At 39.3% G+C, this 23,081-nt stretch overlaps 1 protein-coding gene across 1 annotated transcript; it reads left to right on the forward strand.

The window, feature by feature from the left end:
• Positions 1-3,619: 3,619 nt before the first annotated feature.
• On the forward strand, positions 3,620-13,746 carry LOC103800535 (transmembrane protein 117-like; the record flags this gene model as incomplete). The annotated part of the gene is made up of 2 exons (XM_009072915.1): positions 3,620-3,749; positions 13,109-13,746. Coding segments are annotated over 2 exons (768 nt in total), but the record flags the coding sequence as incomplete, so codon positions are not given.
• Positions 13,747-23,081: the final 9,335 nt, after the last annotated feature.

The raw sequence follows: 23,081 nt of genomic DNA on the forward strand, positions 1-23,081 counted from the left end.
AGGGTCTTAGGTGAACACCTAGCATTGCAGCAGAGAGCATGTGCTTTTGTTTGGCTCAGGTAGCTAGAAGCAAAGGGAAAAGAATCAAAATACCATGATCTCCTCAGTTTTTTTCTGTGCTTCTGCATTTAATGAGGTAGCTGATGGCAATCAGAGGTGCTCCCTTTTCCCATTGCAACCCTAGGGTGAACCCCTCAGTGATCATAAATTCATCCTCTGGCTGCCCTTTCCTCATGACTAGAGTGAAATGAGGCAATAACCTCATTTGATTTGCACATCCCACAAAACTTGCTAGTGAGGTTAGAGACCTCTGTATAGCTGATTTAGGCCTGCTGGTTCCGGGCTGGCTTTTTCATACACTGGGTAGATGTATGCTGCATTCCTGGTGAACCCCTCAGTGATCATAAATTCATCCTCTGGCTGCCCTTTCCTCATGACTAGAGTGAAATGAGGCAATAACCTCATTTGATTTGCACATCCCACAAAACTTGCTAGTGAGGTTAGAGACCTCTGTATAGCTGATTTAGGCCTGCTGGTTCCGGGCTGGCTTTTTCATACACTGGGTAGATGTATGCTGCATTCCTTTCCAAACCACTGAAGTAGATGAGTATTAGAAATCTGATGTCGATGGATTTAAAGAGAAACAATCTGTTCAGTATGAGAAGTACATATATGAGCTAACAGTATGGTTGTATGGCTTTATTTTTCAAATTCTGCAAGTAGAAATTCGTTCTAAATTTGGTATTTTGTGCACAGTTCCTAATGAGATGCCAGAAATGACAGAGTGCAGGCACCTTGGCAGTAAGGATTAAAGCTGATCAAGTGAACTTTGCATACCTGTGATCTGAGAACTTAAAGAACATAGCATATGGCACTTATGTCCCAGAGGTGAGCACAAACTGACAGGGAAGCATGATGCAAGCCTGAGCTATGTTCCAGAGAGGGAAACAGTTGGATTTATGGCCTTGTACATTTCTACCTAGTAACAAGTGAGGTGGGTTACACCTACTAGGCACCTTGAATTTCTTAGAAAAATGGTTTTCTGAATATTGATGAAAAAAAGTTGGTTTTTGCTTGTTGGTAAGGAAAAAACCAAATGACTCAAAAGATTTTGGACAGTACATTCTTATAATATAGATAGCAAAATGGCCACTTTGTTTGGCTTGGATTTGACAACTTGATATTAGCATTAGTCTGAAAATAGAATGGTCTTTTCTCTAGCACAGTAATACTGCAGCTGTGTGTCTGCAGGTGATGATGTCTCTACATGGACAGTAAATACACCTACCAAAGCTGTGAGTCAAATGAAGTCCTGAAGGTTATTTAGTCACCTAACTTGAAGCTCCATTTCCTAACTGCTGTGGCTGTAGTGGCTTTCATGGAAGTTAGTAGGCTATCTCATTATTTCAGTTCCCTTTTTACAAAATTGCTTCAAATCTGTACTTTCTGCATTGCTGTGAACATTACGAACCAAGTACAGAGAGTCAGGTTTTCTACTTGTTTGCACTTCTGTTAATCTGTTTCACAATAGGATCACAACCAGTTAGCACAAATCAGAAGCTGTTAGTGTTTGAACCATGCTACTCCCTGAGGATAAAACTCTTCCATTTCCCCTCCATTGTAGAAAATGTCAGAGAGCTTAGCAATTCTTGGAAGTTAAGTTATATATAGTGATTTATCTTTCAGAGATTATCTTATCTTAGAATATCCTGAGCTGGAAGGGACCCTCAAGGATCATTGAGTCCAACTCCTGGCCCTGGACAGGACAACCCCAAGAATGAAACCATGTGCCTGAGAGCACTGTCTGAACACTTTCTGAACTCTGTCAGGCTTAGTTCTGTGACCACTTCTGTGGTGAGCCTGTTCCAGTGGCCAGTCACCCTCTGAGTGAAGAACCTTTTCCTAATATCTAACCAAAACTTCCTCTGACACAGCTTCATGCCATTACTTTGGGTCCTGTAACTGGTCACCAGAGAGAAGAGATCAGTACCTGCCCTTCTGCTTACCCTCATGAAAAACCTATAGATTGTGATGAGTCCTTCCTTCAGTCTTCCCTCTCCAGACTGAACAAGCCAAGTGACCTCAGCTGGTTTCCCTTCTAGACCCTTCACCATCTTTGTAGCCCTCCTTTGGATGCTCTCTAATAGCTTTATATCTTTCATTATGGCACCCAAAAATACACACAGTACTTAAAGTGAGGCCTCATCAGCACAGAGTAGAGCGGGACAATCACCTCCTTTGGCCAGCTGGCAATGCAGTGCCACATGCACCCCAGGACACAGTTGGCCCTCCTGGCTGCCAGGGCACACTGTTGACTCATATTCAACTTGCCACAGGCCAGAATCCCCAGGTCCATTCCAATGACACTGCTTTCCAGCTTCTTGTTCCCCAGTCTATATGTGTACCCAGGGTTGCCCTGTCCCAGGTGCAGAAATCAGCACATGACTTTGTTAAGCTTCATACAGTTGGTGGTTGCCCAGCCCTCTAATTTTTCTAGGCCTCTCTGCAGTGACTCTCTGCCTTCAAGGGAGTCCACAGCTCTTCCTGATTTAGTAGATGATTTTTAGTTTTGAGTATTTTTTTTTCTATTACTCTGGAAGGAAATTTTCCATCCTTACAAAACTGAAAAAAAAAAAAGGAATTGGTTTTCCTGGGGAGATGGCTGTGCTGGAATGATTTTCATGTGAAGGAATCATAAGTCACTCGCAGAGCACCACACATTTCAAATGCCTTTATCTTATTTTTAGTAATAGAGGTGCTCGTTGTACTAGCTTGTTGGATACAAATCCAGGGGTATACATGGGAATAAGGCCAGTGTGTTTTTATCAGCAGATCACCAAGAGTCTGCAGTGCACAGAGTGATGACACTTCAGTAATTGTATTGATTCTCTCTCTGACTATTGCTGGACTTTCAGTTTGGGCTCTAATGAGCCAAGCTATCATACCCATTTTCAGGTGACTGATGCAGATAACCAAATGAAAAATTCCTTTAAATGAAGCCCTTCCTCAGCTGGGTTACCACATGCTACCAAAAATATGCAGGATGCAGAGCTCCCACATTTCCAATATTACCTTGTCAGCTGGAATACAGCAGTGGAGAGTACTGTGCTTGGACTGATTCAGGAATATTATGCTGAAGGACCTGTCCTTACAGAGAGTGTTTATTTAATTGTGTTAAGGCCAAATCCAGAAAACACTGTAGAAGTCAAACAAGGAGAATACTGATACATGTAGTGTTTGAAAGGCTCTGGCCTTCTTTGCCAGTTTCTTACCAGGAAAGCCAAATTACAAGTGACAAAAGTTGTAACTAGTATTGCAAGGCTTTTATATAGGTATTCTTATCCTTTGACTGTTTTGTACTATCAGCTGGTCCAGTGGGTTCAATATTGTCATTTTAAAGTGAACTTTTAAATACATAATTACATGGACCTGAAGTAAAAACTATATAGTAATGTCTAATATAAATAAGGTGTTATATTTCAAGTGCATCAGCCAAACTTAAAATAAGAAGATCTGATAATGCGAAAGTTAAAAATAGAACCTTTCCCTTTTATTAATTTAAAGGTAAAAATATACTGTGAAAGGTTATATTTAGGCTCTTATTTTTCTTTTTTAACAGGATTGGGAGTTTCCACATTTTATGGGTGATGTTGAAGTGAATCTTCCAGGCTTGCCCTCTGCACATATGCAGTTCAAAATCCCTTATTTCCAAAAGATATTGAAAGAGGAATATCACATACATATAACAGGTATGTAATCTTACAGACTGTGAAACAGTCACACAGTGAACAGCTTCTGTGTAATAAATGTATACTACCATGTTCTTAACCATGTACTTTTGTGTGTTTGTGTCCCAGATTACATTTTTCCTATCTCTGTGTCCATATCCATGTCATTCATATATAAACATCTCAAGGAAATGAGGAACCCATATCTTACAGGTCAGAGAGACCTGCTGTTCTCATGGATTTCAGCAACTTCTTGTGACACTAAGTAATACCTAATGTAGCTTCTGAGATCTTCTATCTAAATTACTCTCCAGGGGAATTAGCAGCTTATTTCATCTCCAAATCTCTTATGCTTTGAGATGACTTTGCTATGATTTATGCTAATATCTTTTCATAACTTCGGTCATTCTCATCTGGCAAAGGCCACACTTAACAATACTTCCATCAGTCATTTAACCAGAAGCAGACAGTGAAATAACCTCAAATAAAATAGAATTGCAGTTATTCAAATGGATGGTACATATAGATAAAAAGTACCTGATCCTTGCATACTGTGAGTCAGTATTTTTATAACAATAGGGAATGAAAAACGTAGTAAGGTTAAATAGGGATAAATATTTTGGTTTTACCTTCTATAAATAGCTTCTATACCTTCTGTATCTATAGCTACGCAGAAGGACAATAGTTCCTCTGTCTACACTGAAAAGATATGGATAACAATGGATATCAGAAGGATGCAGGTGTGAACTGGCAGGAGTCTTTAGCGGCTGATATAAACAGTCACAGCACATGACACTGCACAGGAATGAGATAGATGAGGGCATCCAATGACAGAGCCATATGAATCTCCTGTGGATCAGGGACAAAAGGAGCATTCAGAGATGACACAAAGGTACGGCCAAGTGCTAGCAGGTGAGTCACAAGCTCACCAGAGAGCAAAAGCCAAGGGAAGAAAATGTGCCAAGGAAGAAAGAATGATGAACCCAGCACTCAGTGGAGACAGACTGAATGACACTTCAGAAAAGGCATTTTCAGCAGAGAAGGTAGAGATGAGATTCAAAAACAGAATAGATGATACCATTTGTGCAGAAGTTACCTGCTGGCTATAGAATGAGGGAAAGCAAATGGGCCAGTAGGAAGTACAGATAGTGGAATGGAAAGTTTTACAAAATTGGATGTAGGTGCCCTGCTGGAATACTGAGAGATGACTGGCCAGCAAGGAGAAAGAAGGGCTGGGGCACGTCTGAATGAGACCATTTAAACCACTAGTGGTTTATGGAATAGGACGAAGTAAATGGTCTCCTATCAGTGACTAGAAGGTGTACAGTGAAAGAAGATGGGATGGGCACATGATAAACACATTTTTGTCTCCCAAGAGAGCAAAAAGGGAAAGGGGGGAGGGGCGGGGGCGGGGAGAGTATGAGCATCAAATATTTTATGTGAATTATAGGTATTCAGGGATAGCAAAAAAAAAGGTGGTTTTTTCCTTCTAAGGACTAGAGCATGAATTTAGAGGGGCTTAGTCTCACAATGTTTCCAGATGCCCTGCAGTTATTCCATTGCATAAGGAGAAGTAATGTAATAGATGCACAGAGGAGTGTGAACAATGACTGAAGTATGGTAGGATGGGCTGTGCCATCAGAGGCAGAAACTCAGGATATAATTAATGCAGATGAAAAAAAGTGTGTGGTAGTAGAGGGATTGAAGAGCAAAGAACAGTTTTGCATTGTAGAAGAGGGAACATCCCAGGGACATTGATGATAATTGGGGAAGAGCAAAGAATGTAAAACAGCGTTCAGAAATGCAACTGCTAACAGTGCTGCTATTTGAAAATGGGCCAGCCAAGAGAAACCAATATTTGTGCATTGTAGGGTCTTCTGCAGACAGGACTGGAGGCCTTTCTGATTTTCTGGCAAGGAGGCATACTTTTAATGAGGAAGAGATAATGAATGGAGGCTGAGGAATATTTTTCCCTGCTCAGCATTAGCCAGATCCATTTATTAGATTCCCTAGACAAATCAATCCATTTGACTGCACATCACGTACCCTGTCTACTGAGCGCCTGTTTTATCTCAGTGCTACACCACCCTTTAGGAGATCTAATAAACAACTATAACACATGGCAAAAGAGCCTCCCTTTGGGTACGTTTTGCTTGAACCATCTGTTCTTGCCATCAGTTCTTGTCTTAGGTTAGGGTATCATGTTGGATCATTTTCAAACTCTAGTTATTGTGTGGCTGTGTAGATACTTGTAATACTCTACTCAAATAAAGAGCTAATGAAAGAAAGAACTGGTTCAATAGATATATAACAAGATGAATATAATCCTGTATAAAATGACAGTAGAGGGTGATGCACATGAACACAACTCCAGCAGAGGACGTGGGGGTATGACTCTGATAACAGCAGAAAGCCCACTGCATTTAAGCCCTGTTTAATTCATGGGGTCCAGAATGTTAAATTCAACCATAGTACTTCTTTTAAGTAACAAGTAGGGTAAGAAATGAAGGTTGATGATGATGATGATGATGATGATGATGATGCTAATAATAATGTTTATTTTAGTACTTGCTGTATAGCTAAAGCCAGACTGTAAATCTATGACTTGTGCTCCTATTTTTAGAAACTGGAACCCCCTTTTTTCTAAATAGCAAGGAGAATGAAAGCATAGCTGAAATAACATGTGCCATCTTTTTCCTGGCAAAATTTTGTGCTTCATAAGTTCTTTTACAGTCTGTTGATTAAAGAGCAGCCCTGTTTGATACTGGTTGTTCTAATAAGCAATGGTCTCACAAAGAAGCAGCTCGAAGATGAGGGACATTCAGACAAGTAAAGTACTTCAAGCCACCTTTCTGTTCATTTGTACAGATGAAGGATTTCACAGTTACGTGCTCTGTGTTGCCAGCTCTCCTGATTTTATCACATCTTAAGACAGTTGCTTTTCTTTTTCCTTTTTTATTATGCTATGTTGCCTTAAAGTCTTACCTTCTGAATTCAGTGAGTACATGGGAATTCCAGCTTTCATAAAATAAAGCTCATGATTGCAGATAAAAAAATTACATAGTGCTTCTGCTTAATGTCTAAAAAGGCAGATAAATAACCTTTTTATATTTTTTTTACTTTATTTTTGACCCATCTTGCTACTTGAGATTAATAACATGCTTTCTTAGGCCTGACTTGCAATTTCTGAATATTGTAAGTTGGCAATAGTATTGAATGAACATTTCCAGCCTGTAGCTGATATGCTTCAGTGTAATTTTAAATTTACTATCAAAAGCATATCTTATTTTTTACTGGTAACCGAATATCTCATTTTACACACATTTCCTTGCATCTAGGAACTCCTGGCAAGCATCTACTGAGTATTAAATATTTTCCTCCTATTTTGATAGCCGCTTTTATCTATAAACATCAAAAATAACTTGAATTCTTGTATCTGCTTAACTCATCTGGATTTCCCTTGGCAGATGGTTCTTTGCAAAGTGTGTGTTTTCCTTTTCAGGCTGATGTTTATGAAAATACATAGTCTATCCTAGTTTCTGTAATACCCAGGGAAATTTGTAAAACTTAAAAGTAAATTTTGTTACTTCAGATTCTTTCATGGTTAAAAGGCACTGGGGGGATCTGGCTGGTACCCTTTAATAGCAGCACTGGAGATCCAGGAGCATCTGCTATCGAGTGTGAGGATAACTTTCAAATAGAAAATGTTAAGATTTGGGTATCAAAACAGATGGGAGATTTTTCTGGCTGTTTATAATGTGTGTGTGAGTGCTGATGTAGCTCAAGTGCTCTTCCACCCAAAGGAGAAATCATCACCTTCATAGCTGGGGAGTGCCTAGCATGGCTGGCTTGTGGTGTTAAACCCACAGCCCAAACATTATCTACACAGAGTAGCATGTGGGAGTCCATGGCAAAAATAGAAAGGTCAGAGGTAAAAACAAAGTTGTCCATGCACACAGATGTGAAAAATACCTCAGAGGATTTGCAGCTTAGGTCAACTGTGAGTGTTCTGTCTGTATGCATGTGTCTAGCTAATAACACTAATGTGGCAGAAGATAGAACATTTCAAATGTTTTACAGAGGTGTCTGAATGGTCTTAGACACAAGCTGCAGTTGAGATAAGAGTATAAACTCAACATTTCCTACATTAGCCTCTGGCTGTGGTTGCACAGCATGAGGCTGATTGAGTCTAGCCTTATTAAGTGGAATTTTCATATTTCTGCTTGACCTCAGGAAGGATGCTGAGGACTGGCTTCTACAAGAGATCCCTTTTTTGAGTCATGAATGGTCTGTTCCAGAGTGGACATGCAAAAATAAAACTGCTTCAGAATCAGCAGCTGGTTTGAAATATTAGGATATATTCCAAGTGTTGCATGTGGGATTCTGGACTGGTTGCTGACCCATAGGCCTTATCGGCCTCTTTTAAAATGACCACTGCTCAAAAATCTTGTTGAACTGGTGTAAACATGTGCCTTTCTGGAAGAGGGAAAAATAGAAATCTATATCTCTTTCAACATGAGAAGGCCCCTGGCATTCATGTGTGGTGCACAGTTGTTCAGCTTCAGCTGAGGGGATAGTGTCTCTAAGCAGAGTTCTATAGAGGCTGGTGTTCAGAGCATGGTCCTATGATACAAATCCAAACTGCCAACATGGAGGTTGTTCTAGGATCAAGGTTTCCCTTCTGGTGAGTGCCCTAGCCAGGAGGATACAATCCTTTTCAACAAACATCCTTTCTCAGAAAACAGGGATTGAATTTTCATCCTCAAATACTGCTTGTAGGCTACAATGCCTATAAAAACATTTCACATTTTGCATCACAGCCTGACAAGGACACTCACACTCTTGGGTAACTACATACCTCCAATTTGCCTTTTTGGAGGTCTTTATTGCACCCAATTTCAGTATTGCCCCACATTTCCAAACACATGAAATCAGAATCCTGTCTCTCCAAATATGAGGTGTGGCATGTAAGAGTGTCAGTGCTGTGAGAGCCAGTTATTAACTAGGTCTTTTGTTAGGTAGTGCATGGCTGAATGACACAAACTATTTTCTCACATGATTTTCTTCATTGTAACTTCACTGAAGACAGAGTATAATTCTTTTCAGTTTGCTGAAATGACTGCCTAGCCTTCCAGTCTTGAGACCTGAACTTACTACATCCTTCCATTTCAAATTTTGTCTATGAAAATATCCACCTTCCATCCAAGAAAGGCAAAGTGGGGCCAGGTGTATGCCAGTATTCTTGGCTACACATATTTCACTGGAGTAGAGACAACCCTAAAGCAATAGTGATGCTGATCCTACAGAAACTGGTTAAGAGACAAATTAAATTACTTCATAATGTGGGGCTCCAATTTTTCTTGCCACTTTTCAGCTAGAATTGAGGTTGAAATATACTTAAGTAAAATCAATACCTGTAGCTTCATAATATATTTGTTCTGACCCTTTGTGAAAGTACAAACTTGGGCTTGTTTATGTACTAGGTGAGAGGTCATGACTGACTTTTAATTTTACTAAGCTTATTTCCTATATAAGTTTGATACATATATGACACAAAGTTTGCTATAAAAAATTATGCTGAAACTAAGTTGCAATCATTTCATATACATCGGTTATACAAATGTATAATGTTAAAGGTTGGTCAATATATTAAGTCTCAAAAATTACTTGTCATGGGGAATTATCAAATAGAAGTTTGTGGGTGGAGAGTGTCAGGCCTCTTATTTCAGTCTGCTTCAATTCATCTAGAATGCCTGCTAGTACAGCAGTAAAGTACATATCTTGGAAGAGGGATAGACAGCAGAGGACACTGTATTCCAAAGAGAGGCAAATACTTTCTGTAAGTAACCAAGACAGCACTAACTCACAGTCATTTTGTGTCTAAGGAGATTAACGCAGCCCTTGGCTACAGGGATTACTGAGTAGGAGCAGAAAGATGTCATTGTGCTCATATATGGTTATAGTGAGACTGTTACTCATACACAGCCTTTGGATTTGGTGGCAACAGTATTCAAAAGAAAAGGAAAAGTCACAGAGTTCATCATGCATGACAGTGGATAGAAAAATTGTTTAGAAATGAAAAATTTCAGGAGTTTTGAGAAGATCCACTGTAGAACAGAGGCAGTTCTCAGGCAACTAGCTGCCACTTAGACATACAAGTTGCAATTCATCTTTGTTAAATGGAGTGATGGATCTAAGCTGTTTGTATAGTCCACACTGTGCCAGCAATCCCAACAGCAGAGCTTAGAGCTGTGCTTCTGCCTTCCTAACTCTGTCTGGGTGCTGAGTGAGGGAGTTTCAAGTTCATGCTTTTTATGAAACAGGAATAGCATATCTCAGATCACGTGAGCACTTAAATTCTTAATATAAAAGGGATGGAGCCTTTTATAATGTGGATCCATTTTAGAAAAGATTCACTATTATGAAAACACAGAGATGCTCCATGAAGCCTGAAATCAAGCACCTGGCATTGATCTCAATCAGTTCAGCATTTTTAGTGCTTTCTGCCAGCTTCTTAGTCAACTTCTTCACCAGCAGCAAGCTGCCATTTCAGGTCTTACTCCTTATGTGTCTTGCTTTACACATGTTGCACTTAGGACAATGTGGTCACACAGGTGTTGCTGTGAAATCCAGTGGGTGCCATAATGCCTAAAGAGGATGTAGGTCATAGCTCAGCATTGCAAACTCTAGGTTTCCTTTGTCAGTCAGACCTGAAACCTACAATCAAGAAAACCATAGCAGTGTATTTTGGCCTTTGTAAACGCCATCTCAATAATATCTCAATGTCATTATGCTTCATGTTTTGATCTTTCAATTGTCTGTTTTCTCCCTACCAATATTCAGTCTTGACATATCTAGCTGAAGGGAAAGATCAATCCTGGTCCTACGTGAGTTTTTCCTCTTCTTGCCATCCCTAGTGTCTAGCAGATCTCACTGAAAAGTAATCTGTCTTGGCTCTGCAGAAGCACAAAGGGCCACAGATAACAATTTGAGGAAGCCAACAACAAAAGAAGTGCAAAGTTTTTTTGGATGGGCTTGGGATGCATTTTCTTTGAAAGAGTATGGCTTAAGGAATTAACTTTGTGACAATTCAGCAAGGGGTTGCTTTCTAGTTGAAACACGGAGTAATATTTGATTCCAAATTATAATTTTATAAAGTGTCCAAGTGAACCATAACAAAGAAAGGAAGTTTTGAATGCAGTAGATCATGTTCTCTTGCAAACCATAAATAAACAGATAATGGTTCTAGTATTTGTTTCATTGCACTTTGTGTTTACCTGTTTTTCCTAATGAAATGAGCATTATGTGGTCATGTTCTCTGTGTGGGTTGGTCTCACTCTCTATCAAACACTCAGCATAAAATAAATTTCAAATCCATGGCCATTTTTAAAACATTTTCAGACAGAGGGAATCTGAAAAATCCTGACATTATAATTGTGCCCTAAGAAATTGTGGTTAGGTAAAGGAGAATCATCTGCGTTAGTATCCAGCTGAGGAAAAAGCAAGGAGAAAACAGCCATTATATTCAGTTTGACAGCACCTATAGATAAGTTAATATATGTGTCCCAGCAGCCCATTAACACACACTATGCAAGATGTGTCCTGTGTCTCTCTGTTGAAAGATAGACATGATGGGGAAACTAGAGTTATTCTGATGGAAAGAAACACATGAAATACCGAGCAAAAATCTGCAGGAAATGTCAAGTTACACTGCATTGCTTATTTTATTTCATACTTTAGTATCATTTTCAGTATATTGGTGTTGATCTAAGAAACTTACATAATATAAAATGTGATGATAGTCTCCTAAACCCATAATTTTCTTTAACAGGTCAGTTATAATATTCACAAAATCCCAGAGGGAAAAGAAAACATAAAATGGTTTTGGTTGGAAGGGACCTTAAAGATCATTTGGTTCCAACCTCTCTGCTGTGAGCAGGGACACCTTCCACTAGACTCATTTGCTCAAAGCCCTATCCAGTTTAGCCTTGATAGAGGAGTTATTCAGAAATTGTGTGAACAGAGTTGGCTACAAGATCTTTTCAGTGCAGTTTGGTTCCTGAGTAGTGACAGTAGCACAAGAGAGTGAACATTCCTGTTCATTTTCAATCATCTATTTAATCTAAACTGAAGAGGACTATTAAGCATAATGGCTGAAATACAAGAAGTTATTGTCCTTATCCTCTTAGAGAACTCTGGTCATACAGTTTGAACACATGGATTCTCAGGAACTGGAATCCATTTATTCTTTGCAAGTCAATAGCTTAAGCAATTTGATAGATCCTCTGATACATTCATCTTTTTTTTTCACTTGAAACATACTCAAATATGATTTCAGCATAGAGCAATAGCATTCATCACCAGCAGGAACATTCCTCCATGAATGTCCTTTCAGATAATGCTGACGTGTAGATTTGCCAGGTTCTTGGGTGGTGGCAGTCATCACTGCACAAGTAAGATCTTAACAAATGTCCAGCTAGAACATAAGACATGCTTCAGCTATGAAAGTAGTATCATTTGGTTTGTGTATTCATAGAAAAATTTAGGATAGTAGGGAAACCTTGAGTTCCTCTCTTCCAAAAACCCTACTCAAAGCAGGGGCAACTTTGTAATTGCATGAATATATCTTTAATGTCTTTTATATGCCTGTAGGAAGCATGCAAAAGAGCAATTTTAAATAATGAAAGGAGACAGGTTTCCTTCTCCAGTATTGTAGGAGCTTAATGTTAAGCTATGAGTCACTCCTTGGAGGAGTTTCTCACCACATGGATTATAAGAATAACTGAGCTGACTAGGCTCTGCGGTCTACAATCAACCCTTGCTATTTCTCAAGGGTATGATATCTCTAAATCACAGTTTATCTGATTGTCCCTGCCTGAATATGTCTGCACACTGTGGTTGGTATATCAAACATCATAAGTATATACTCTTAAAATTTACATTACTACCAACCTCAAAAATTTCAGACCCTTCAGACATTTCTGGAATATAAATTATTCTAACAAATATGGCCTTTTCATGGAAAATTTCCATATGAATATTTTTTAAGCCATGAAATTAATGCTTTTTTAGGTTTATTGGTCTATGCCACATTACCTAGAGGTCTAATCAACTGGTCACCTACAAACAGCAATGTCAATTGAATTGATATACTGCTGTGTTTGTGTTACAAAATTACTTCTTTAAGTGTCAAGACCTAATTGTGAAATACTAAGGGATATTCAGCATAAATCTGCCTATGGTGGAAATTTCTTTGCAACTTTGCTTTACAGATTAATGAAAAAGAACTTTTTTACTCTAAGTAGCTTTCACTTATGATTGCATTTGTATTGCTTCTTAAATTGATACATCAGATGACAGAACTTTCTTTTTCCAAACAGGCAAATGGTTTAACTATGGAATTATCTTCCTTGTTTTAATCTTGGATCTGAATATGTGGAAGAACCAAATATTTTACAAGCCTCATGAATATGGTCAATATATCGGTCCTGGCCAGAAGATTTACACAGTGAAGGACTCAGAAAGCTTGAAAGACCTTAATAGAACTAAGTTATCTTGGGAGTGGAGATCCAATAACACTAACCCGTTGACAAACCGGACCTATGCTGAAGGAGACATGTTCTTGCACAGCAGATTCACAGGCTCTAGCCTTGATGTCAAATGCCTGGCTTTTATTCCAAGTTTGCTGGCTTTTGCTTTGTTTGGTTTCTTCATCTGGTTCTTTGGGCGATTTCAGAAAACTGACCAAGGCATGGAGAATTTAGACAAATCGTACACAAGAATGAAACGAAAGTCACCGTCAGATATGGGAATGACACGCGAAAATACACAGGTGTTAGAAGAACCATTAAGTTTTCAAGAGCCACATCTGGTATCCATAAAATCAGACTTAAGTGAAATAGTTTTTAATTCTTCCCTCCTAACTTCTGAAAACTTGAACGCACAACTGAATGAACAAGATAGCCCTTTACAGCCAGTCCCAGAGTCCTCTGTCCCTAACAGTAATCCTGTGACATAGAGGCAAATACCCAGGAAAATCAGTTTAAATAAGCAGTTACTATAAGATTTCAGTTTTACTTTTTGTAAGTTAAGATTTACATAGTGTTTAGAATAAGAACTCAACCTATACCAAGAGGTGCTCAGCATGCTTTTTCTAGGAATTTTGGGTTTTATTTGTATTATAGTATGTGCCTATTGTATATCTAACATTCCTTTATAGATTGCTTCCCAAAATTGCACAAGCTATTTATTGATACATTACCTTAACTGTATAATAGTGTATTAGATGATTACTTGCAGGTATAAAATTCTACCGTGGTGGTGCCTTGAGACATTAAACTGTTTTCTAACTCAACACTAGGTGTATTGCACAGTTCTTCTAATCTGTTTTGCAAAGCTTTTTGTATACGCTTGTTTCAAGTATCATTTGATGTCTTGACAGAGGAGATAAATATAGTTATTTCTAAAGAAGGTTTTCTGTTAGGACACCACAACTTGACTTTGTTATTTATTCATCTGTGAAGCCATAGGCTTTGATGACCAGACTGCAGAGAAGCATGTTGATTACCTTTTAATTTTGCTGGCTAACTGCCAAACACAAATACAGATTTATTATGCAGTAAACAGGCAGAGAGATAATACAGCATGGGTCACTACTTATGAAAATATGAGTTTCTCCATCAGTAAGAGCAATTAGGTGATAATGCCTAATTATGTTTTTCCTAATTAAAGATAAACTGCTCCTTGATTGAAAGTTTTGCCCTTCACCTTTTAGAAACAGAGGCAAAAATACATGCTTGAAGCAATTCTTTCCATCATCACACCAAACTCATGCAACATCAAAGAGCCATTGGAGTGATTACAGTAAACGACACAAAGCCCATTAAATAGAGTTATTTTTGCAATTCAATGCAGATATGGTCTGTGTGAAACATACATGGTAACAGACTGCATATAGACAGTCTAACTTCTCCATATACTGAAGAAATGTTTAGGGGTTTTAATTGAAATAGATTAATAGTTGAATTTTATTGTAACTTTATTTTTCTTTATTATCCATGAATATTTGTAACTCGGAATCAGAAATAGAGAGAAATGGGAGTTTTGCTATTTTGAAGGGGACTTTATAATGTGAATTTCTCTGCTGTATGATCAAACTATATGCACTAGAGAAATTGCATATCTAAAACATCAGAAAGATTCTGATTTGCCTCTAATTTAGTTCTATAAATTGTTGTTACAAGTTACTAAATAATAAGTAATTTATAAGCCTGAATGATTTCCCTGTCATTTCCTGGTGTTGCTGTATTTTGTCTTTGTGACATTTTTATCTCTGTTGTTTTTGATCTATCTGCTTTTAAGTTTTCAGAATGCTGAATTTAGCATGCATAATAGAACTATGCATTTATTAAGTGTCACTTGAGAGCCAAGTTTAATAAACATCATTCAACAATTGTTTATTATGAGGCAGGAACACATTCTGTTAGTTGTGCAGTTTTAAAAACATTTAGCCATGCATTGTCCTATTTAAACAAATAAAGATTTCTGAGAGTAGAAAAGACAGGCAGCATCACAGTAATGTCAAAATAAAATATTTTGTTTATGAAACATTTAATTTTTCATCAGGAGACATTTCATGTTATAATCATACTAAATTTTTATCCATTAAAAATTACGACTTAAAATAAATCTGTTAGCTTTTCCTGTTGCAACCTATAAACTTATTTAATTGACTTAGGATACAGTCAAAGACAAGCCATTAATTACTAATGGTAAAAGAGTGTGAGATCCTGCTTGTACTTTATAAGATATTATATATTGATGTTTGACATTCAAACAACATTTGATTTTTTGAGTAGTTATTGAAATAGCTGGTTAATTTTGCAAATATGTGCTTGTCTGTATATTTTGGACACTGTAAACCCAAGTACTGAAAATCTCTCATTAACTCATTTCTCCTTTTTGTACAGAGGAGTGGTTAAATATATTAATATGTAGGCAGATAATAAAAGAATTACTTGAGCCTTACAGTCTGCATGTTTTCACGACTCTGAGGAAACCAGATCCAGACACCTCCAGGGTTAGTGACTCCACCACCTCCCTGGGCAATCTATTCCAGTGCCTGACCACCCAGTGTCCTCCAAGCACATTCATTGTTGTCACCTGTTGTTAATTTTAAATATTCTGAAATGCTTCAGTAACTCAAAACGCTCTGAAATGCTTTCTAGTCTAGTACCTGTAACTGAGACCTTAATATAGGTGTTTGAACTTCTCCTGAAAGTCTAGCTATTACACACATTTTTTGAGGTTTTTATTTCTTTTCCTGAGGAAGTTGAAGATTCCATAGAAGGGGAGAAACTTGAAGAAGTATCAGTTTTTTCACAAACTACACATCTCCATTCTGCCCTCTGTAATGAACCATTTGACAGCTTCCATCACTACAGGGCTGGTCTGTGTCTGCATTATCAGAGATCAAGTTTGGTAATGTAACCTTTTTTTTATCATACATACACTATACAGTGATGGATGATAGTAACTGCCTAAAATAGCATATAAAGAAGAGACATCTAGGATAAGCACGTAAGATGTATGAGCCCACAGGTGCCTATAAATTGCCCTTGCATCCTCAACAATTACCTTTACTGAGATGGAAATAACATGGACCAAATAGAAGGTAAGACTTTTTGGACAAAGTATCTTAAATATAACATTCATGCTTATGAAAGTGTGTATATATCTCTAAAATCCACATGTATAAGACTTGTATGTACATGTATGTTAGGAGCCTAGAGGTGAGTTGATTCTGTTGGGAAAACTGCTGAGTTGCTCAAGCAGACAATTTACTACCACCCTTTTTATTGAACATTGCTCCATGAGTTAGATCTCCTGTGCCTCCACTTCTATTGCCAAGAAAATATAAAGCCAAAGAAAGAGCATTTAATTGCACTATCTGCTTCCCCAAATTATGTCTTTGTCTAATTTATGCTAAAGGTAAATTTGTTCCATTTTAAAAGGTTTCTGTCCTCTCCAACTTGTGTCATCATACTTTGGGCTGCTGCACTGTATTACAGTATATGTCAAATTGTTGGTTTTCCTGCATTGAATAGCATCCACCATGACAACTACCTGGAAACAAAAAGTAGACACCTCTCAAAGACTGGGAAGGCAGCAATTCAGTTCCTGACTAGACTGGCAAGTTCATTTTCCCACAAGTGAACACGTTATGACTCACTAGTAAAAGATGTAACAGACTTTCAATACAGTGCCCTTAATTTTAACAGCCTCCCAGGAGGGGCTCAGTGGGACAGGATGTTTTATTTGAGGTTATAAAGTTGAAGTAGTTACAGTCCTACAAGCACAATGTTTCAACTTTTTAGGTTATGCATAAAGGTAAACAGCTTAAACTTTGAGCAGATTGCAAGGACCGTAAAAACTAGGCAGACCACACTCTGAATAAAAACATAAAGTTGATTCACTTCTGGCTGCCCAGCACAGGATGAAGGCGTAACACACATTTATCAGATGTTTGAGTGACCCTGTGCTTGGGATTATGGACAGTGACATGCAAAGATTCAAACTGTATTTAATAACAAACAGTTGCAGTCCTTTCATCCACTGAGATGCCACTGCAAGCACCAGACAGTTAATCTCTTCTGCCGTGCAGCATTTCTCCTGTCCATCCGTTCCAAATCTCAAATGACAAAGGAGTTTTTCCTTTCCCTGGGCACTTAAAACTGTTCTTTGGAAAGCCTGGGCTCCCTAAATGTGATGTGGCATGCCACTGCAATGCCTGATATACAGACTACAAGTAGGACAACCAAGAACAGGCAAAAGGGGGAAGTCTGCTCTGTGAGTTCCACGGCCTTGTGGTGAAGAAGAATGGCTTATGTGACCATTTCAGAGGCAGATTAATATAAATCGAAGTCCTATTTCCTAGGAACAGAAGGGGACAAATACAGAAACAGCAAATCCCTAGAAATCCTTTCAATCCCCTTCAGATATTCAAACAGAATTGTTCCCAAATGCTCACTAACAATTGTCAGCTTCCAGATGACTTCTGGGTGAGTAGCTCTTCTGGGTGACTAGGTTTTAACACCATCCTAGTTCCCTCCTAATACTTCCTCTACATGGGGGTTGTCAGCAGCTTTTCACTGTTTGGGGAAAGGAGTAGTTTTCTGAATGGGAAGTAGGAAAGAAATTATGAGGGAGAAGCTGCATGAGGCTGGTATTCTCCACAGAAAACTCCTTATTGTAGAGAGGAAAAGCATTAATCCAGCTGCTTTGCAGAGAGGAGTGAAGTAGAAAAATCAAATCACAGAGATACTTCTAATCTCATGCTTTTACTTTGATGTGCAGCAATTGGGGTCTGCAAAGAGCAGCTTATCCAATTCCTGCAGGCAGGTTATAGACCCAGGTCTCATGCTGTTTGTGACATCTGGAGCACTTCTCTTCATATATAATTCTTTCTCTTGTTCTTCGTCTTCCCCTTCTCCTCCCCCCTTCTCCCCACCCCTCAAATTCTGTTTCATTCTTCGGGTTTTATTTCCAATAGATTTTTATTGTTAGTGACCTAAACCACAAATCACCCATTAAAGGCTCTTAATTGCTGTTATTGATGCAGTACCATCTGTATCTATCTCCCTGCCTTTAAATGGGGATAAATGTTGCTGGTGACTGTTTCTGAGACACTGCATGCCTAGCTGACCTTTTCTTCGAGAGATTTGAGAGGACATAAAGGAATTTGGTGTGCTGGTGCTAGGTCTTTTGGCCAACAAAACATATATTCACATATGGCCACAATTTCAGTATTTAATTGTTCAAAAAATCATTTGCTGAAATAGGTATATCTTGAGCCAACAGCAGCTAGAGTTAATATATTCCAGAACTGCAGTGGCTCCAGCTGCTCCAGATAAATTTGAGGACTTTTGTGAGGTTTGTTCCCTGTCAGCTGGAGCAGCTTTGCACTTCTGAGGATGCACGTGGCTTAAATTCTGTGTCGTCCAATGATAACACAAATCTGATCCCACAGTACAGATAATTTCCAGTAATCATTGTTTCTATGTTTCCATGGTTACTGGAAAAAAATTCTATTTTTGCTTCATGTAGCTATAAAAAATCAGAATGTCTTCCAAAATATTTGCAAGGTTAAAATTAAATTGTAAGTAGGCAATATAGCCATTTTGCTTCATCTGTGCTATCTCTTTTTACCCTTTCCATCACTTTTGACCTGCTGATCCACAGAAAAGCTACTCCTCAGAAATAATCCCAAAGGGGACAAGGATCAAACTCTTTCCTATGAGGTCCTGGAGAGGCTTCAGGCATCATTTATTCAAAAAGAAAAAAAAAGAAATATTGATCCCAAGGTCTAAAGAGTTTGTTATGTATATAGAAGCAGCTAGAGCAGATGCAGCAGTTGACAGTAACCTCCTGCTCCATTTTATCAGCAAGTTTGCCTAAAAAAGACAATATAATTATTTTTTGAACCTGTCAACTGCAGGTAGGCTTAGTGTGTAGTACATAATGAAACTTCCATGGAAAGGTGCTGTTGCATCTAAAAGAGTGGGTGTTTTTTTGCAGTTCTCAAGCCCAGGTGGTACATTTATCATGTAAGAGAGCATAATGATGAGTCCTTAGTTAGCAGTCTGTGCCAGCAGGTTCTTGAAATGCCTGCAGGGCCATCCAAAGGTAGAAACTCAGGTCCATGTGAGCTACATGGCTATTTTAGGTCACTGCACCTGAACAGTTAGCCCCGTGGCTTTATAGAGTGTTACAAAGACACAGTATAATACTGGTCAGACTAGAGACCTCAAAAGCTCATTTGGGTGGATTTTAATGCCTTGCAAAAAAGCAACATGATAGAATAAATACAGATAGCCCAAATGTCTCTTTTGGTGCTTTGATGGCTCCAGTTTTATGCCACAAAATTATCTACCAACTCTTTGGAGAAGTGAAGCAGGCAGTTTACAAGACCTTCCCTAGAGATCTCTCATTCCCATCTTCTGTGGTCGCTTGAAAAATGTACTTTACCAAAACTACCCACTCATCTTATTGCTCATGTAACTATACCACTGTGCCATGTAAGTCCCTCAGACACATAAGTCTATGGAGATTGGAAAGGAGCTGCTTGAAGAATTTGCAATACAAAAGAAATGCAAAGATAGGAAGGAAAATTAAAATGTTAAGGCATGAAATCACTTGTTCATCTTCCCAGAAGTCAGGTATCCCCCTGCTTGCCCATTTTCTTAGGATTTTGGCCTTTCTAGCTTGTTGCTGTCAGATGTTTTCTTTGCTCCATGTGATTCATACACACTTGGACACAGCATGAAACATCCCAGGAGCAGGCATTTTTCATCCTGGTATATATTCCAACTAGAAAAGTTAAGTTTTCGAAATCAGAAGGCAGTTTTGCTGTCACAGTTTCAGCGTTTCATAGTATGTTAAGGGGTTGGAATGGACCTTAGAGATCATCTAGTACCAACCCCCTCTGTCCTAGGCAGGGATAACTCCCACCACACCAGGTTGCTCGAGGCCCCATCCAACCTGGCCTTGAACACCACCAGGGTTGGGACATCCACAGCCTGCCTAGGCAATTTGTTCCAATGCCTTAGCACCCTCACATTAAAAAAACTTCAAATATCTAAATTTCCCCTCTTTCTATTTATACTCTGCTCCTTGTCCTAGTACTACAGTTTCTAACAAAGAGTCCTTCTCCAGTTTCCTTGTTAGCCCCCTTCAGATACTGGATGGTTGCTATGGGGCCCCCACTCAACATTTTCTTCTCCGGGCTGAACAGCCCAAACTTTCTCAGCCTGTCTTCATAGGGAAGGTGCTCCAGTCATCTTAACAACTTCATGTCCCTCCTCTGGACCTTCTCCAACAGTTCCATGTCCTTCTTATGTTGGGGACACTAAAACAGCACACAGTATTCCAGGTGGGGTCTCATAAGCGCAGAGTAGAGGGAAAGAATCACCTCCTTTGACTTGCTGGCCACATTTCTGTGGATGCAGCCCAGGATTTGATTGGATTTCTGGGCTGCAGTTGCACACTGCAGTCATGTTGAGTTTTTCATCAACTGTCACCTCCAAGTTCTTCTCCTCTGGGCTGCTCTCAATGACTTCTCTGCCCAGCCCATAGGTGTGTCTGGGATTGCCATGACCCAGGTGTAGGACCTTGAGCTTTGTTGAGCAAAGTCACCCATCATCAGACACCCATTGTCTCATCCTGTTAAACTGCCTGCAGGGTAACCACAGACACTGAAGTGGAAATACCTCACTTCTCCCTCAACTGCCTTCTGGAATTTCCTGTTCTCAGGCTGGTTTCAGATACTGTGAGTCTGGAAAACAGACTTAATGATGCTTCAATCACAGCAAGCAACAAGCAAAGAAGTTACAAAGCTGCTTTTTTGTCCCCTCAAATGGTGACATCCTATTGTTCCTTTGTAAATTATATTTAGCAAAAAGGAAGTGGTTAAATTCCTTTTCATAGTAAATGCAAGGACTGCCAGTGTTTATGTGCTGGCAGCTTCAGAATTTATACCAGGTTGTGTTTTTCCTTCAGCTCTATCAAGTGTCACTGAGAAGCAATGCTGGAAGTTCAAAAGACAAGCAGTGAAAATATTCTTCTCACATGTTCCTGTAATGTACTCTGAGAGTACACTAATTTTTGCTTGAACAATGAAAGAGAGAGACCTGTAAAACAACAATCTATTTGTAATGGGATTCTGTATCTCGAATCCTGATACACAGTCTTGTCTGAGATAAGAAAGGGCCCTGCCAGCATCAGTCATAAATACTGGTTTTATGGACAAGATGAGTAGAAACATTAACCCAGTTAGAGAGCATGTGAGCAGTGGAAAGTGACAAGTACTGTGCTGTGTCTCAGCCTGTGTACAGCCTGGCTTGGGTGTTCTGTCAATCAAGGGCAATCTGTGCAGACATAGGGAATGGTGAAAGCAGGTGCTGGAAGAAATGCTGTGCTTGCTTGATGTGTGGTACCAGACAGCACTGGCCACATGCCTGGGCAACTATGAAGATAGTTGTGGATGTGCAAAACTCTGGACTGGAGATGCCTGGCAATTTGCTGCTTAAAGCATATGGGAAGTCACTGCTAACAGACCTTGTGCTGCTGTAAGTGAAGTGAAATCTCATTGCTAAGTAGTGTTGATGGGTCAGAGGAGAAAGCTGAGCAGAAGGGCCTGGTCACAGAACAGTGAGCTATCTCTCCCAACAGTGAGTGCCTGGCACCAGGAGAGGTGGCATCCCCCATACCTCAGCCCTGTTCTGGTAATGAGATGAGAATGTGAAGCAGGACTGCACTCTGTGTCTTCTATCACATTACTTTATGAGTCACAGACATAAAAGTTTGTTTTGCCTGTGCATTTCATCTGCAAAACCTCTGTCCCATGTCAGTGTCAGCATACTTCAGCATTGGCAAGACACAGCATCCCCCAGCAGGGTCCCTTGGTGCTAAAGGAGCAGGATTCTGCCACAGGTCCTTTCCTCCCAGCCTGACTGGCAATGGCTATTGTTGCTGAAGACCAGGAAAGGCTCTTGGATCTTGCCAAAAATGGTGTGTCAGAAGGCAATGGTGCAAAAGCACAGGGAGTGGAGGCACCAAGATGCATGCAGGTGTGCATGAAGTTGTGCCAAGGGGTGACAGAGGCCAGCTGCCCTGCATGTGCCCCACCAAGAGCCTGCCAAATTCACTCATTTTAACACAAGGTCAGCCAAACTGCAGCTCCTGACAAACTGTTTAGGATTTTCCCTTATCAAAAAAGGAGTTCCACAGGCTTTACACTTTGCAAATAAACACTCAAAGGGTTTTAGGAAGCAAAGTGTTGCAATAACTTTCACTGCTCTTTCATCATTGTCTACAAGATCCATGATTATGATCTGAAACATTTTCTTCACCTGTACAAAAGACCCCACTTGTAATAAAAATACTATTTGTCACCTTTTCTACACAACTGCAAGAAAATAACAATCCATTCCTTCTGATATCTTTGTCTCTGTGTCACTTCCTCTTAATCCCATTCAGTTTTGTGTAGGTGATTTGATTGATTACTCACTGTAATCAAAGTCTGTCCAACCTATGCAAGGATAATTTGGCTCCTTCTGGTCAGATAAGACCAGCTCTTGACTCTTTTCCCCACCCAAGACTTATTTCTTTTAAATATGTGAATCTGCTGGCAGCTTTATCATCCAGACTTAAGATTTTCTTCCTTCTAGCAGCTTGTGTCAAAACTTTACTGTGAACAATATTAGGGGATCTGAGCCTGAGTCCTGCTGACTGAATCCTTTTGGAGATGAATGCAATGATGCCTCGAGCTTTAATAATCTAAACTGGATATTCTTG

Source organism: Acanthisitta chloris, unplaced genomic scaffold (genome assembly GCF_000695815.1).
Source record: "Acanthisitta chloris isolate BGI_N310 unplaced genomic scaffold, ASM69581v1 scaffold2044, whole genome shotgun sequence".
Classification (NCBI taxonomy): Eukaryota; Metazoa; Chordata; class Aves; order Passeriformes; family Acanthisittidae; genus Acanthisitta; species Acanthisitta chloris.